The sequence below is a fragment of the Aulostomus chinensis genome, chromosome 2 (genome assembly GCF_037954235.1).
Source record: "Aulostomus chinensis isolate RoL2024-O1b breed Wild chromosome 2, RoL_Achi_v1.0, whole genome shotgun sequence".
NCBI lineage: Eukaryota > Metazoa > Chordata > Actinopteri > Syngnathiformes > Aulostomidae > Aulostomus > Aulostomus chinensis.
The window spans coordinates 26,978,256-26,993,619 of NC_141321.1; the positions used below are offsets into that span (position 1 = coordinate 26,978,256).

General features: G+C 42.8%; 1 protein-coding gene across 1 annotated transcript in view; it reads left to right on the forward strand.

The window, feature by feature from the left end:
* The window catches only part of trpm7 (transient receptor potential cation channel, subfamily M, member 7), a gene marked incomplete at its 5' end in the record, with an annotated part of 37,010 nt that extends 22,044 nt beyond the window's left edge, over positions 1–14,966 (forward strand). The window contains 19 exons of the mRNA XM_086196326.1: positions 1,921–2,131; positions 4,366–4,498; positions 4,684–4,862; positions 5,015–5,147; positions 5,285–6,087; positions 7,127–7,215; positions 7,876–7,972; positions 8,125–8,201; positions 8,300–8,337; positions 9,144–9,172; positions 9,588–9,638; positions 10,326–10,370; positions 10,541–10,606; positions 11,536–11,819; positions 11,922–12,004; positions 12,388–12,593; positions 12,833–12,884; positions 12,990–13,096; positions 13,903–14,966. Coding sequence (XP_086052452.1) covers positions 1,921–2,131; positions 4,366–4,498; positions 4,684–4,862; positions 5,015–5,147; positions 5,285–6,087; positions 7,127–7,215; positions 7,876–7,972; positions 8,125–8,201; positions 8,300–8,337; positions 9,144–9,172; positions 9,588–9,638; positions 10,326–10,370; positions 10,541–10,606; positions 11,536–11,819; positions 11,922–12,004; positions 12,388–12,593; positions 12,833–12,884; positions 12,990–13,096; positions 13,903–14,018 — 2,799 coding nt within the window. The remainder of the gene's footprint in view (positions 1–1,920; positions 2,132–4,365; positions 4,499–4,683; positions 4,863–5,014; positions 5,148–5,284; positions 6,088–7,126; positions 7,216–7,875; positions 7,973–8,124; positions 8,202–8,299; positions 8,338–9,143; positions 9,173–9,587; positions 9,639–10,325; positions 10,371–10,540; positions 10,607–11,535; positions 11,820–11,921; positions 12,005–12,387; positions 12,594–12,832; positions 12,885–12,989; positions 13,097–13,902) is intronic.
* Positions 14,967–15,364: the final 398 nt, after the last annotated feature.

The window sequence follows — 15,364 nt, forward strand, 5'->3', positions numbered from 1 at the left end:
TCCTATCAATAATCGTGTTTTTGTCTGTTCAATTTAAAAATTTAGACCTCATCATTCATCTACGTGATGTTAACAGGTATTTTAATGTACAGTGTAATCCCGAGCATCGGTTTTAGAGCAGATCCTTACCCATCCCACTAGGACACTGTTTGTTCTGTGCTTCACAGTGTGGCTTTAACAAAGTATGTCTATAAACTGTGAAGTGATTGCTGAATTCTAATAACACACTAGATAGATTAATCCTTATAGTGCTTGTAAAATCAGTTGGATGAGAAAACTGATGCTACCCAGTATACTAAGCTTTTCAAAAGTACTGAGAACAGCTAGCTTGCTGCTGTGAAACAATGAAAATAGCACCTGCTAGCAACTTTGAATTTGAAACTTAAGTAACGCCTCTGATCTTGTTTATTAAATCAAGCAGCTACTTAAAATCAGTAATTTATGTTTACAAGGGATATTGTGAAGGCTTTTTTTTTTTAATTACTGGTACCTAAATAGTGAACCGCTCCATTTTTGTTATTTATGCTAAGCTGAGCTAAACACCTGCTGTTTGTATTTTAATATTTTCTGTACAGACATAACAGGTATCAATTTTCTCATCTAATTCATGGCAAGGAAGCAAATAAATAATAGTAGATAGGTTCTATGGTGTCCCTCCCAACTTAGCAATAGAGAAAAGCAATAGAGACCATGTACACAAGCACAAGGGCCAGAGTGGTGATCCCAGATGGCAACAGTGAGGAGTTGGACGTCCTGGCTGGGATAATGCAAGGTGACACCCTGGCCCCCTTCGTCTTCATCATAGTCCTGGACTATGCATTCAGGAAGGCCATCAGTGGACAGGCTGGATCTTGGCCTCACCCTAACACCAAGGAGGTTGAGCAGATTCCCTAAAGTAGTCCTGACAGACCTGGACTTTGCTGGCAACATGTGCCTGCTCTGTGACCATGTGGAAGAAGCACAGGTGCTCCTGAACAGAGTGGCGTCAGAGTGTGCCAAAGTTGGCCTTTGGCTAAATGCCAAGAAAACCAAGGTTATCACCTATGACATCCCATCAGAACATCCACCTCTCACAGCAACAGGAGGTGCTGCTCTGAAGGAAGTCAAGGACTTCAAGCACCTGGGCTCACGGGTCTACTCAAATGAGCTAGATCTTAAAGTATGGAAAGCGTGGCCGGTGTATGGAACACCAACCTCCCCAGACAAATATAACTCAGCTTTTTCTATGCAATTATAGAGTCTGTTCTCCTATATGGCAGCGAATGCTGTAGCCTGAAAACAACCTTACCGAAGTCTCTAGATGGGTGCTACACCAGGATGTTGCATAGTGTACTTAACATCAGCAAGAGGAACATGTTCCCAACAAGACTCTGTACGAAGGAACACCAAGGGTGAGTGAGAAAATAGCAGTCAGGAGAATGAGACTAGCAGGGCACTGTCAAAGACATCAAGAACTGCCAGCCGACAAATTGGTACTGTGGGACCCAACACATGGGCGCCGGTCACCCGGCTGTCCAACATTAACATACGTGGATGTACTCAAGAAGGACTTGGGAACGCAAAGCACCGATGAGCTGGCCGGATGTTTGGAGAACCAGGATGACTGGAACTTAATACTGTAGCTGTTAAGTAGTTGAAAGGCCCCCATTATGGAATCTGTCCTGGGGATATCAGAACAGCAAAAATACTGTTTATTCCCAGAAGCAGGAATTTAGAAAAAAATATCTACAAATAAAGAAAAATGACATTGCTTTGTATAAAAGAAGTTGTTCAATATAAAGTGAATTTAACTTTTTAAGTATTGCTGGTTGGGGTTCCTTGAACAAACGTATGTATAAAAATATCTCCACTGAAACATACAAACAACTTTATTAGCACTCCAGTCATATGTTCCATTCAGCATGTGTGACTTTCTTCCAGGTGGCCAACATGTTTTACATTGTGGTAATAATGGCTATAGTTCTGCTGAGCTATGGTGTCCCCAGGAAAGCCATTCTGTACCCACATGAAGAGCCAAGCTGGACGCTGGCCAAAGATGTGGTGTTCCAACCGTACTGGATGATGTACGGAGAAGTGTATGCCTATGAAATCGATGGTAAGGACGATGAGGCTGGTAGGGGAGACTATGAGGGTAAGAATAGTTTTTTTTAAAGCTTCTCACCACAGCATGATGGCTGATTTGTCACAAAAACAAGCACTAGAAATCAAACCCACCAAGGCGTAATCATTGCTCCCATCACGGCCTCGTTCACACAACATGGTTCACACGAAGAAGCAGCCAACGCCGGCCTCTTTGGGGAGGGCAGGGCTTTTTGCTTCACCACAGCATTGACTGCCTCGCCTCAGCGGTGAATGGTCGGGATAAAAGGCAACAATTAAGTGATCATCACTTGAGCTGGGTGCATTTGAAGCTTTGGTGGAACAAAACACCTGGCTGTGCTCCACAACCTGAGTTGGCATCCCAAGGTTTCACACACAGTCAAAATCTATCACTTGGTGTATTTCAGTGATTACAACCCTTTTTAAGGCAGGATGCGGTGAATAGATGGAAGCTTTTATTAATGTTGGACTAGTTAGAAAATGAGACCAAAAATGATGGAATGATCCAGCTTTAATCTGTACAAAATTTTAAAATAGCCAGTTTAACCCATTAATGGCCACGTTTTTTTTTTTTTATGTCTTTTGAAGTGACCTCCGGGATCACCGGGGTACAAAGACAAATTCATCGTTGGTTTTTCCAGGGGAAGAAAGCATTTCTTAGCGTGCTATAGTCTTTGGGCACAGAAGGGATAGTAGGAAATACTCTGAAAAAGTAGTGAAACATGGGATTTTTGTGATTTTCTTTGTAGCTACAGCGAGGGCTCCGTCCAATACGTGTTGGCAGACATCGGTTATATTTAGTGATTGTGTTTATCCATCATTCCATCACAGCCATCAGTCATGAAAGGATTTTGTTTTTAAGTTGATGATGTCCGTGTTGTGGCGGAGAGCATGATGAGACGAGCTGAGCTATCGAGCCTTCAAGTTGTGAGCGGTCCGGTTATATAAATGACCATGCATGTAGAATAATGGCACAACATTCAAATACCTTCTAGATTTACAAAGTTGATAAATGTTTACCTTGGGTGTAGCATGATGCACCGTTTCCCACAGTGAGTGGAGCAAAAATTCAAGTCCTGTGTGGAAAAGCCTTCAGAGAGTCACACGGTTTCTCAAAAAAAAAAAAATCACTTCTAATGTTTGACAGAGGCAGAAAGACAAATGTTCTAAAATATGTTGAAAGTACAGGGGAATAACTCAGTTTTTCACCTGCTTTCAACGATCTATGAACCGTAGAATCTCTTGGCTGTCCATATGTAGAGTACGTCAGGATTAAAGGTTTTGTTGGACCTGTGTGTACTGAAACTTTATGAATAACTTAATTTGTAGTGCTTATTCTAGGCCATTTTCTACCATCAAAATCAACAACTCTGTCATCAACGACTGACTATAGCGTGTTGTACAAAATGGCTTTAACTCCAGATCTACAAGCAGCACATTCAAGTCTTTCGTATATTTTGGGATTAACACTAGTTATGTGAGAATACTCGTATGAAGGACATGCAGTTAACACAATCTTGACGTTTTACTAATTGAAATGAATTTCCCATCGATGAAAATGTTTATTTGCATATGTAAACCGCAAGAAAAGGCAGGACAGGAAATGATAAAATCATAATGACAGTAACTAAATGAATAATAATAAGTAATACTATTTACACTGGAATGCATGAAGCAAAGGAAATTGTGAAACACAACTTGTTGAACACTTTTGAAAAGAAGTGAAAGATCATAAATCACTAATTTTTTAATAACCTACCCATTTCATAGTTTGTATGTACATGTATGTACCCCTTGAACCAAAATCAAATCTAATTATTGCCCCTCTTCAAAAGATGGGATCGTTGTTTTTGGAAGTCCATACCAAATGTCATCGTCAGTCATAACAAATGTAGCATTTTTATTTTACATGCTAAATATAGTTTTGGTCATTAATGGGTTAAAATCCTAATAGATACATAAAGTAAAATCCTATATACATAAATATAGATATCTTATATAACTATTTTAGAAATATGCCATTCATTTTTAAATACAACTTTTTACAGTCACTTTTTCTATGGTAGATAACATTTGAAAAGACTAGACAATGGCCGTCTCTGCTGAACACAGTATTTTATTTTATTTTTTCATTTTTATCTTTAGTTGTATTTTTGAAAGAAACTTTGACGTCGCTGTGCTGGGGGGAGGGGGGAGGAGATCACTTACATTTTTTTGAGATTGTGTGTTGTATTTTTTTTTATACCAACTTACTTCTCTTCGCAGTTTGTGCCAATAACAGTGAAACATATGTAAAGAACCTGTGTGCAGCAGGAGTGTGGCTGACTCCTCTCCTCCAAGCAGTCTACCTCTTTGTACAGTATATACTCATGGTCAACCTCCTCATCGCCTTCTTCAAGTAAGTGCCGAACTACTTCACAGCCAGCCGTCACAGCACTTTCACATTAGTTATGATGGTAATATTGGAAAAATACCAAGAAAACACAAAGGATCAAATGTTTTATCAGCATCTCTTCTGGTTGGCCTTTTACGTGGCCTTCCTCCCAACATCATCCTCATTTCCATATCTGTACTGTTTTTCAGCAACGTGTATCTCCAAGTGAAGTCGATCTCGAATCTGGTGTGGAAGTACCAGCGCTACCATTTCATTATGGCTTACCACGAAAAGCCTGTCCTCCCGCCCCCCTTCATCCTCCTGTGCCATATCTACTCACTCTTCTGTATGTGCAGAAAGAGAAAGAAGGAGAACACCTATGGACCAAGTACGTGCCACAGTTGTTGCTCTTTACATGATGTTTTTAATGATCAAAATCAATTTCCATTGAATTGAAAGGGTCAGTATGAATTCTTGCCCCCCATGAAGATGTTTTGTATTTTGTATTTGCAACTCATAATGGATTCTCCCTCTTTAAAGAGCTGTTTCTCACTGAGGAAGACCAAAAAAAGCTACATGATTTTGAGGAGCAGTGTGTTGAGACGTACTTTCATGAGAAGGATGACCAGTTTCACTCGGGGAGCGAGGAGCGCATACGTCTGACCTCAGAAAGGTGCAGCTTCTTTTTTGCCTTTGCAGATGCAAGATATAAAGGTTTCAAAAGGTTCAAAAAAGATGCAGCGGATAAAAAAAAAGGGTAACATGACCTAGTAGATACGATTACAAAAATTAACTTCTTGTCCCTTCTAGGGTTGAGACCATGTGTATGCAGCTGAAGGAAGTCGGAAACAAGGTCACCTTCATAAAACGCTCTTTGCATACACTGGACTCTCAGATCGGCCACCTCCAAGACCTCTCAGCTCTCACTGTGGACACTCTGAAGACCCTGGCAGCGCAGAGGGCGTCGGAGGCCAGCAAGGTCCACAACCAGATCACGAGGGAGCTCAGCCTCTCGAAGAACGTGGTCCCCAGCATCGCGCCTGTGGCGACAGACACTGGCCCGCAGTCCAAATCCTCTGTGATAGGCAAACGTAGTGTGGGGGCCTACTTTGGCTCTGCTTTCCCACAGGCAGGAGTCAACATAGCAGATTCTCTTTTTGGGAGTGGTGTGGTGGGAGGGGCTGGGGCTGAAAATAGCCGGAGAGGTGGGCCCAGCCCCGGATCAGGTCTGGGGCTGGACCCCAACCTGAGCCCAGCATTGAGTCCAGAGAGGAGGGGGTTGTTTGGGCTAGGGCACCTTGCTGCAGAGGCTGGCTCCTCTGGCAGTGCCACCTCCAGTGCCTTTGTCCAAAGTGCTGTGGCCATTTCCCCTCCGGAGCTGCGTCTCCGAGGCCACTCTCTCACCCAGAGTAAACTGACCCGTCCACATGAGCCGGGCTACTCCGACTCCCCTTCCAGCCTGCCGAATGTGCCCTCCCGTGGGGCTCTGTTCCACATCAGCAGCACCCCTTCCCATCCTAGTGGCTCCAGCCACCCTGAGCTCTCCCTGGTTGGGCCTTACCAGCAGCCGCTCCAGCCAGACAGCACCACTGTAGAGTTTGGAGCGTTTGTTGGTGAGTATGAGAATGAGGGTGACTCTGAAGTCAGTCAGATTATCAGAGAGGAGGATGAAAACTTTGTGTGTGTGTATCCTACTGTTGTCATAGTATCTAAGACTTCGGGCTCTGCTCAGCCTGCTTGCTTGCCTGCTTTCACTGCGGGGTTAGGCAGGGCAGTGAGAGAGGGGGAGGTGCATTGTGGGTACGTGAACAAAGCTTTTTGCGATGACGAGGGCTGTCTGAGTAGACAAGAAACAGACTCTCAAGCTCCACTGAGTCCTGATGCTGCGAGACAGATGACATCATCACCAGCGACTGACACCTGCCAACACAGCAGCCTGCCATGTTGTGCTTGTTCCTCTGAAGTGGCAACCAGGAGACCCCACAAAGAATGGAATGTTACTGGACCACCAGCTCGTCTTCTCCTCTGCTATGAGTGTCAAAGTGTGTCCCAGGTGCCTCCAGATGAGGGCAACGTGCCAATGAGAGGTTTGAATCCAGGACTCCATCTGCCGGGTATTCGGGCCTGTCCAACTCCAGATTGGAATCCCAGTTGACCTTCTGCTGCTTTGGCTCTCCTTGCTCTGCTCTGTGTGGTCCTTGTTTCCTCTCTCCTGGGTGGTTCTAAGGCTTTTCAAGTGTGATGTGACTGAAGCATGAATGATTGGTCAACAGGTTGAGGTTTTCTGCACTAATGAAGGACACATTTGTCAGGTGAAGGTGTGGGAGGTTTTTCTTTCTATTGATTTGTCAAACACCGGGGTGTCGATGCCAGCAGATCAAGTGTTTGCCTTCCTCGCTCTGAATGTTACACAACAATCCTGCAGATACCACAGTTGTGGTAGCAATGCATTTGCAGTACATTATTTTACTAAATTTTATTGGAATAGGCAAAGATTACGACAACACAGAACTGTACTTTTTCACTTTTTAGTTGTAATTTTTCTTAAATTTCATCCTCACTTGCTATTTTTACCTTTCTACCCATAATAGTTTTTATTATTTTGGCACAGGCTCTCTCTCTGGTGAGCTCACTTATTTTTCTTGTTTCCAGGGCATAAAGACAGCTTTGACCTCCAGCACTCGACACCCAAAGAGACCTCCAGCACACAGCCCAGCCCAGCCACGCAGACCAGACTACAGGTGTGTGCTAGAGACAAACAAACTGGAACACTACCAGTTCAGATTTTAGGTCTATAAACAAGTGTGAATGATTGCAGCTGATTCCACAAGCTTGTTTGCACTCGCTGTAGCAGCCAATTGGAAAGGTTTAGTGTAAATCAAACGTTTGTGGAATTTTAAGCATACAGCTGGATAAAGAAGATGTGGATAAAAAAGGATGGTATGCTTGAGAGCATTCTTGTTCAAAGGTCCTGAAAGTAGATTTTTTTTTTTTTTGATGTTCAGGTATCAATTTGCCTCAAGCCGCCGGGCTTTTCGGTTGCTCTTGTCAGATGTGAATGAAGGGTGAAGTTGAGCGTATGTTAGCTTTGTACAGTCTCGTCTATTACAGCCAAATTCTATCATTCAGCTTGAAAGACGGGTGATGGGTGTTTGTCATTTGAAGAATTGTGCTTCTTTTAGAAACATCAGCTCAAACTAGCTGAACAACATAAGAAATAATATCAATACTACATTTATTTTGATAGGCGTTGACCATTTTTGCTCTCTTCCGTCACTATTTTGTGTGCAGTTGTATTTTTGCTCAGGCTGATAGTTGAGCATAAAGTTTGATGACCAGAAAATCCCTGTAATGCCGCAGTCTTTCATTTCTTTTTTCTCTATTTGGTTTTATGTTCACAGGGTCATCTTGAAGGCCACGGTAACATCAGAGCAGTCAACTCCTACGCTGGCTTCACCGAGTTCGATCGGAATCCAGCTTTTCTCCATCCTGACTCCAGTGAGCTTATAATGGATGAATTACAAACACTGACAAGATCCAGTCAGCCGAGAAACTCTAGACAATTTTGTGATTAAAAGTTTTATGATTGACGTGATTGTGAAATACTCAGAATTCCTGTTAACACAAGATTGCTCATTGTGCCTCTGTAGCTCTGACAAAGAGGGACAGGAACAGAGTGTCAGCTGAGGACATCCTCATCCATGAGGATCCCAGGGCTGCAGTGCTGGTAAGATGTGTGCACAACATGCCAAAGTATGAAAAACACAAATCCTGTATAGATCCATTCTTGTTAACTTTATCAAACTGTCGTTATTTCTCTACCAGGAAAGAGTTCAGGTCAAATCAGCCCAAGCAAGCAGCCTGTGAGTATCCCTTTTGTTTCTCTGCTTATTAGTTTACTTTTCTTGTCGTGCACAACTCTCGCAGATGTAGTACAGATGTAAGTAGTAAGTACAGGGGTCAGACACTTAATTGTTTAATTTTATTACAAAATTACACGTCGTTTTACAGCTTGCTCTTAAACACAATATTCTGTTTTCTTCTGAGCTCGACAAATAAAATCTGCCACCATCATCATCCACGCAATTGAAATTGAAGATATTTTACTACTAATACAACCCTAAATCCTGTTAGGAAAAACATAACCAGAGGTAAATATCTCCCTGAACACATACAAGCAATGACTCCATTCATGTATTTGCCTTTTTCATGAGAGTCGCGGGCCTTATGGGAAACCTTCACCTGAAGACACTCTCAGACGGACATGCGATGATCTTTATTCTGACCATAAGGAGACAAAACTGCTGTATCTAATTATGAGGGCAAAACCACTGCTCAGAAAAATGAAAGCTTTAACTTTGTATAGAGTGACAAACTAATTGATACGTTTTGACAGGGACTGCATAATTAGGAAGAAAAAAAACCATTCGTCTGGCACAGCAAGAGAAAGCCTACAAACTCCTGATTTTTGCTGTTGTGGATACTTAAATGTATTAATACACACATAAAAAGTGAAAATCAGACCAGTTTACGTCTCATTGAAGTTTCTTTTTGTCTTCGTTAAAGCTGGCACATAAGGATGTACACACATGTAAATGCATGAGACTCCTGCATGTAAATTTGTCGGCGGCTATGCACGTCATCTCTGTTTTGTTTTCTCTCCTGTCAGCCAAACCCCCGGGGAAGATACGCTAACAGGTAAGATCTGTGGCTTCACTGCTCTGCCCCCCTCTGAATAGCTCAATAGGATCAGGCTGGTTCTGTCTCGATCGGCCAGTTCAGCAGCATTACATGGAAAAGATGATTTAACTGACCCTTGACTTCTCCCCTTAAACGTTGAGTGTATTTTGTATGTTGTAAGTTAGATGCATCCCAACCAATCCAAGATGAAGTAGAGGAGAGGTGTTAGTGAAAGTGTGGTTAAGCTTTATTACAACTCTATTACATATAGAGTGACGTCACCCACTCTGATCCTGGCGGCGTTGATGGAGGATCGTACAAGAGTCCTCTGGTGTGCTTGAGTCGTGCTGAAGGACATGATATTCTTGACGTAGTTTTATTCATGTTTCACAAAGGAAAGCTTCAACTTGCCTTTCTCATTTTGTGGCTCTAGCTGCCGTTCCTTTCTACCCACCTCGCCACACCCTCGGAGCCAGAAAAGACTGTGAGTTACCTGCTCTGGCAGAATGATCAGCACAATGTTTTACACCCAAAAAAGAAAAAGGAATGAGTCCTTCAACCCAGAAATAAGTTAACGTTGTTGAACATTCAGTTCCCTCGCCACAAGGGTTTTCAACGGGTTCACAATCATTGCCTCAGTGGGGACAGCAGGGAAGAAAAGCTGAAGATACTTGAATGATTTGTTCCATGGCATGGAATCCACCAGAGCACACCAAACCTGGGAATTTCAAAGCACTTATGTGTCTGTTAGAAGTTTGTTGCCATCAAGTGACTAAACGAGACAACATGTGCTTGCAGACATTAAACATCTTCATCCTAAGAACAGAACAAGTCATTAGTTATGTACTGGTATGATTGCGTTTATGCTTAAAGTATTTTCAGTCTCAATTGATTGTTTCTGTGATTTATCGATGATGTGATCCTCTGACTTAAAATTATATAGGAATGACATGCAAGTGACACAACCCAGGTTACTACTACTACTAAGGATAATGAAAATAATAAAATGATAAACGTGTGACTTGATCCAGAAGCTTGGACAGCAGGTTTGTTTCTGTGCCACTACAGAGACATCTAGTGGTGTGCGTGAACTGCTCAAGTTGTGGTTTTTTTTTTGTTGGATTCTTGTTCCCAGTAAGAATAATATTCAACTTCCCTTTTGTCTCTGTAGCTATTGGTTCACCTTTCAAGCCCATTGAGAACTACCAGTACTCAGGTAGGATATCGTTGTATTTTTGAGAGTTTGTTAAGTTCAAATCTTATATTTTCACTCCATTTAAGTAACAAGTCTGTCTCAGAGTGTTGAAGTGTGAATGACTGCAGTTTTATTCCTGATTAGTATTTCTGCCACATTTGTCTTAACCTGAGTTCACTTCCCTCCTGCAGCTGTTGAGCGCAACAACTTGATGAGGCTGTCTCAGAGTATCCCCTTCACACCTGTGCCCCCCAGAGGTAAGAGGGGATTACTGCACATTCCCTGACAAGTCAGGTGAGGTCAAAACTCAGCAGATGATTAAAATGCTGGAGAGCAGGCAGTTAGAGAATGAGGAAGAATGAAACCAGATAAGAGTGTTTGTACATGGGCCCTCCTCCCACACCTGCAGCTGTTTCAGTCGCCCCAAAGCTACCAGAAGACAAAGCGCAGGGTCGTCTTTTATGTGAGAGCTGCAAATTGTAAGGTCTTTACAATTCAGATGTGTCTTTGTCATGAATAAACCACTGATGGAAAAGAAACTTAACCAGCTGAACACCTTTCAGCAGAAACGGTTGTGAATCTTTCAATTCATTTTGAATTTCTGGCCATTTCATCATAGTGCAGTTAGGCGTGGTTGTATACTCACAGCTAACATGACCTCCATTTGGTCCTGCATACTCCTCTTACTGTTTTTAAACTTAAGTCTTGAACAATGTTTAGGTCACTTTTGACAAATGGACAAATACAAAAAGAAAATGAGTTTTTCCTCATGTCACCAAGCCCCACACATTCCTCAAACCCAACTTTCAACACATCCGGGTTCCATATCATCTACCGCTCAGTCCTCACTGCTCAGGCGAAAGCTCTGATGTCCATCAGGAGAGAAGACGATCGGAGGACTTTAAAGTCTGAGCATTGCCATCTTTACTGGAACACTAGTTACATTTCAGGTGTACAAAATATTTGCTGTCACCCTGAAACAAGCACAAGTATATCAGTGTTCCTCTTTGGAATCTTCCTTTAACTCCCACTGGGAAGTTTTTTTTAACTGCAGTCTAACTTTATTTGTGATTCTGTTCTGAGACAAAGAAGGAAGCAGAAGAACCATGTCAATCGTGGAGTTAATTTTTATGAAACGCACCACTGCTGTGATCTCGGTGTCACCTGCGGCCTTGCGTTATTTCAGGGGAACCAGTGACGGTGTACCGGCTGGAGGAGAGCTCCCCCAACACCATCAACAACAGCATGTCTTCCTGGGCCCAGCGTGGCCTCTGTGCCAAAATAGAGTTTCTCAGCAAGGAGGAGATGGGCGGAGGCTTGAGACGGGCCCTCAAAGTTCTCTGCACCTGGTCTGAGTACGACATCCTGAAACCAGGACACCTGTATATAGTCAAGTCCTTCCTTCCTGAGGTGGTTCAGACCTGGCAGACCATCTACAAGGAGGAGACTGTGCTGCATCTTTGTCTCAGGGTGAGGAAGGCCGACATGCCGCACAGCTGACTTGATGCAAATGTACAAACTGGTTAAACAGGAGTGAAACATCAAAGTGCTATTTCCCCTGTGATGATCCAGGAAATCCAACAACAGCGAGCTGCTCAGAAGCTGACATTTGCTTTCAACCAAATCAGGCCCAAGACGATTCCTTATTCACCGAGGTAAGAGCACCTGCAGGAGAGCTCGCATGTCTATTTACACACCCAGCTCAGCTCCGGGCAGCAGAATCCTGGCAGCAGAATCCTGGCTGACGCAACTGCAGGATGATAACAGCTAATATTTACAGACACAATTAACAGCACACAGCGCAGCCTAACCCTGGTCAGATAATAGGCCAAATAACCCTAAAATATTCGACTGTTCCTGAAGAGTTGGGGGATCAAGCACCTTTTACCTTGTAAAAATTAAGAGCTGATATGTGTCAAGTTTACAATCATGTGTTTTTTCCAAATTTAGGCATTTTTAGAGCGGATTTTGCTCTTTGTTTGTAACGTGTAACCTCACAGCCGAGGTCTTCACTGCCCCTGTCACCCTGCGTTCGCAGGTTTCTGGAGGTGTTTCTGCTCTACTGTCACTCTGCGGGGCAGTGGTTCGCTATAGAGGAGTGCATCACAGGAGAGTTCAGGAAGTTCAACAATAACAACGGGGATGAAATCATTCCCACCAACCTCCTGGAGGAAACCATGCTGGCCTTCAGCCACTGGACCTACGAGTACACCCGCGGAGAGCTACTAGTGCTGGACCTGCAGGGTAACACCGACACACACGCCGCTAGCCGCCCGTTTGTCTCCACACCTTCACTGTCAGCAGAGGGATGGTCAAAGCCAAACAAAAGACTTTTTTATTGTTGTATTTATGAGATGCAAGTGAGAAGTAGCTCCACGTCTCTTCTTCTTTGCTTCCGCTACACAGTTAAATTGATGCTAAACCATTAAACTGCATTGTAAGGTGTTGTGTATTGATCATGAAGTTGGTGTGTTTGTCTTTAGGGGTCGGAGAGATTCTGACAGATCCATCCGTGATAAAGAGCGGTGAGAAGGGGTAAGAGCACTTCATCACACATCCTCTGTCTCTGACATGCTTCATCACTCACACCCTGCTATCAAAGCGATCTTGCACTGAGGGACTTGTGCCTGCCTCCTGCAGGTCTTATGATATGATATTCGGACCGGCCAACCTGGGAGATGACGCCATCAGGAACTTCCGTGCTAAACACCACTGCAACTCCTGCTGTCGGAAACTTAAACTTCCTGGTGAGAGATTTTTCTTCAGCTGCTGGTCAAATAGTATCTTGATATTGGAGTTCTGAAAACTCTTGACACTCAGTAACAGGATCTCCATACACCCAAATAAGTCTATCTTGTTGCCCTCCATTCTGCAGTTGTATGAAGTTAGGATATTTTCCTCATTCATGTTTTTACAAAGCAATCATGGACTTGTCAGATGAAGGTTACAATAATTGACTCGAGGTCCAGGTCTGAGTCCCAGAAAAGTTTTTCTAATAAGCACCCCAACCAGCTTCTCCCTCGGGTCACATGATCAGCAGTAACGTACAAGCAAAAGGGTCACGCTGGTCCATCACACCTGTTAAGATGTCGTCGTCATAGAAACCTGACAGCTCCACCAGAGGTGTCCTCCAGAGAGTCTGCTGCTCCTCAGTCTGTAGGTTTTAATTTGACTTTGTGACTCATCTGTTCTTAAGTATGTGTGTGTGTGTGTGTGTGTGTGTGTGTGTGTGTGTGTGTGTGTGTGTGTGTGTACAGAACCCACACCTTGCAGTCTCACACCCTTTCAAGGGAATTAGCAGGGCAGTTACGCTCATTAGAAAGAGAGAACTGTTTCAAGCGTCACGAGGACAACAGGGTTCATCATTATCTTAAGGACACACAAACAGTTTTGCGGTGTCAGATGTCTCTTCTGACCTTTTTCAAAAATTAGGCTGATTCATCCTGAACAGAATTATCCTCCAACTATGCCAACGTATGAAAGGAAGTGTTTACTGCCCATTGATTAAATCTTCTCCAGCTATAATTATAGTTCCCTTCTTTGTTTTGCCCAGACCTGAAGAGAAACGAATACACACCTGACAAGGTGACGTTCCCACAAGAGGACCCGCCCAACCCTGGGGGAGGCGGGGCTAAGGAGGCCCGCCAGTCAATGAGGCTGATGCTGTGAAGCATTAAGGGAGGATTTAGTCAAAGCCAAGGAGCATAAGACGCATCCAATCAACTGGAAGAATCACACTTGTGTTTCCGTGGAAACCGGTGCATGCAGACTGTGTCCCCATGTTGGTTTCTGCCAAAATACTGTGGCTAGTACAATTCAACCATCTTAACCTTTTGTTTTCTTCATAACTGGTGAGAGTTTTAAACATATTTTGTACAAGTTAATGATATATATATATATATATATATATATATATATGAACTGGATATATGGAAAGGTACATTATTATTGCAGAGGGTTTAATATTGTTTGAAGTTTGAGAAGTTGCCTTGTTTTATCAACAAAAAAAGAGAACTCTTAAGTGCATTGTATATCTGTTACAGCAGCTTGAGAGCCGACAGCTTGCTGACATCAGTCACTGCAACAGTTTGCCACCACATGGTTTTTATAAACGTGTAAAGACTTGTATCACAACTTTTTATCTTGGTTAATGAAAAGACAAACATGAATTTGAAAATCTTGTAAAATATGGGCAGATTGCAATGCAACTTTTACAGAACAATGTATGTAATTTTATTGTATTGAAAGTGTGTCCACCAAAATATTGCTGATAGTTTTTATTGTTACAAAGGTACTATTGCTATATCTTTGTCATCAACTATTGTTTGAGCAAATTACAATCTCGTGTATCTTATAGATACTGTTATCTGGCATGAGCTGAACAGATTCAAGTATTTTATTCAGGGGAACTGACAAACTTGGGGGTATTACTGTATACATTTTGTACTGGGTATCATTTTAAACAAATAAAATGTTATAAAAGCTTCAGCAACATGGCTCAGGCAGTGCATGTGTCGTGATTGTATCCGGATTTCAGTTCAAGTGATGTCACTTCCTGCTGCTCATGCCTGAGCTTTGAGCCGATGGTACTTTTTCCTCATTACTTTGGGTCGTAAATAAAGCTGAAATACTTTTACTTTAGTATCTAACTTCTTCCTTCCGTCACAGATTTCAGTTTTCAGACATTTAGATGAATCATTTTTCTGATGGAAGTGGTCAGGTTGTGGTTTGCATGTTAACTTCTGTACTGAAACAAGTTGAGTGTGAAAGGAAACTGACTGGCGTTGACCTGGTCCAGCTAAACCAGTCTGGAAAGGCATCGCCGCTCCTCTCAGCAACACGCTTCACTCAGCTGTCAGATCAGCCCGTCATGACTCCCACTGGAAGGCGACACATCTGTTTTCCGCAACATTTTGATACATGTGTTTAATTTCTTACCTGGCTGCATTTCTTGCCAGTTGTAGCCTGCAGTGAAATTCCTAGCAAACAACAACAGGTGAACCAAAATGGCACCC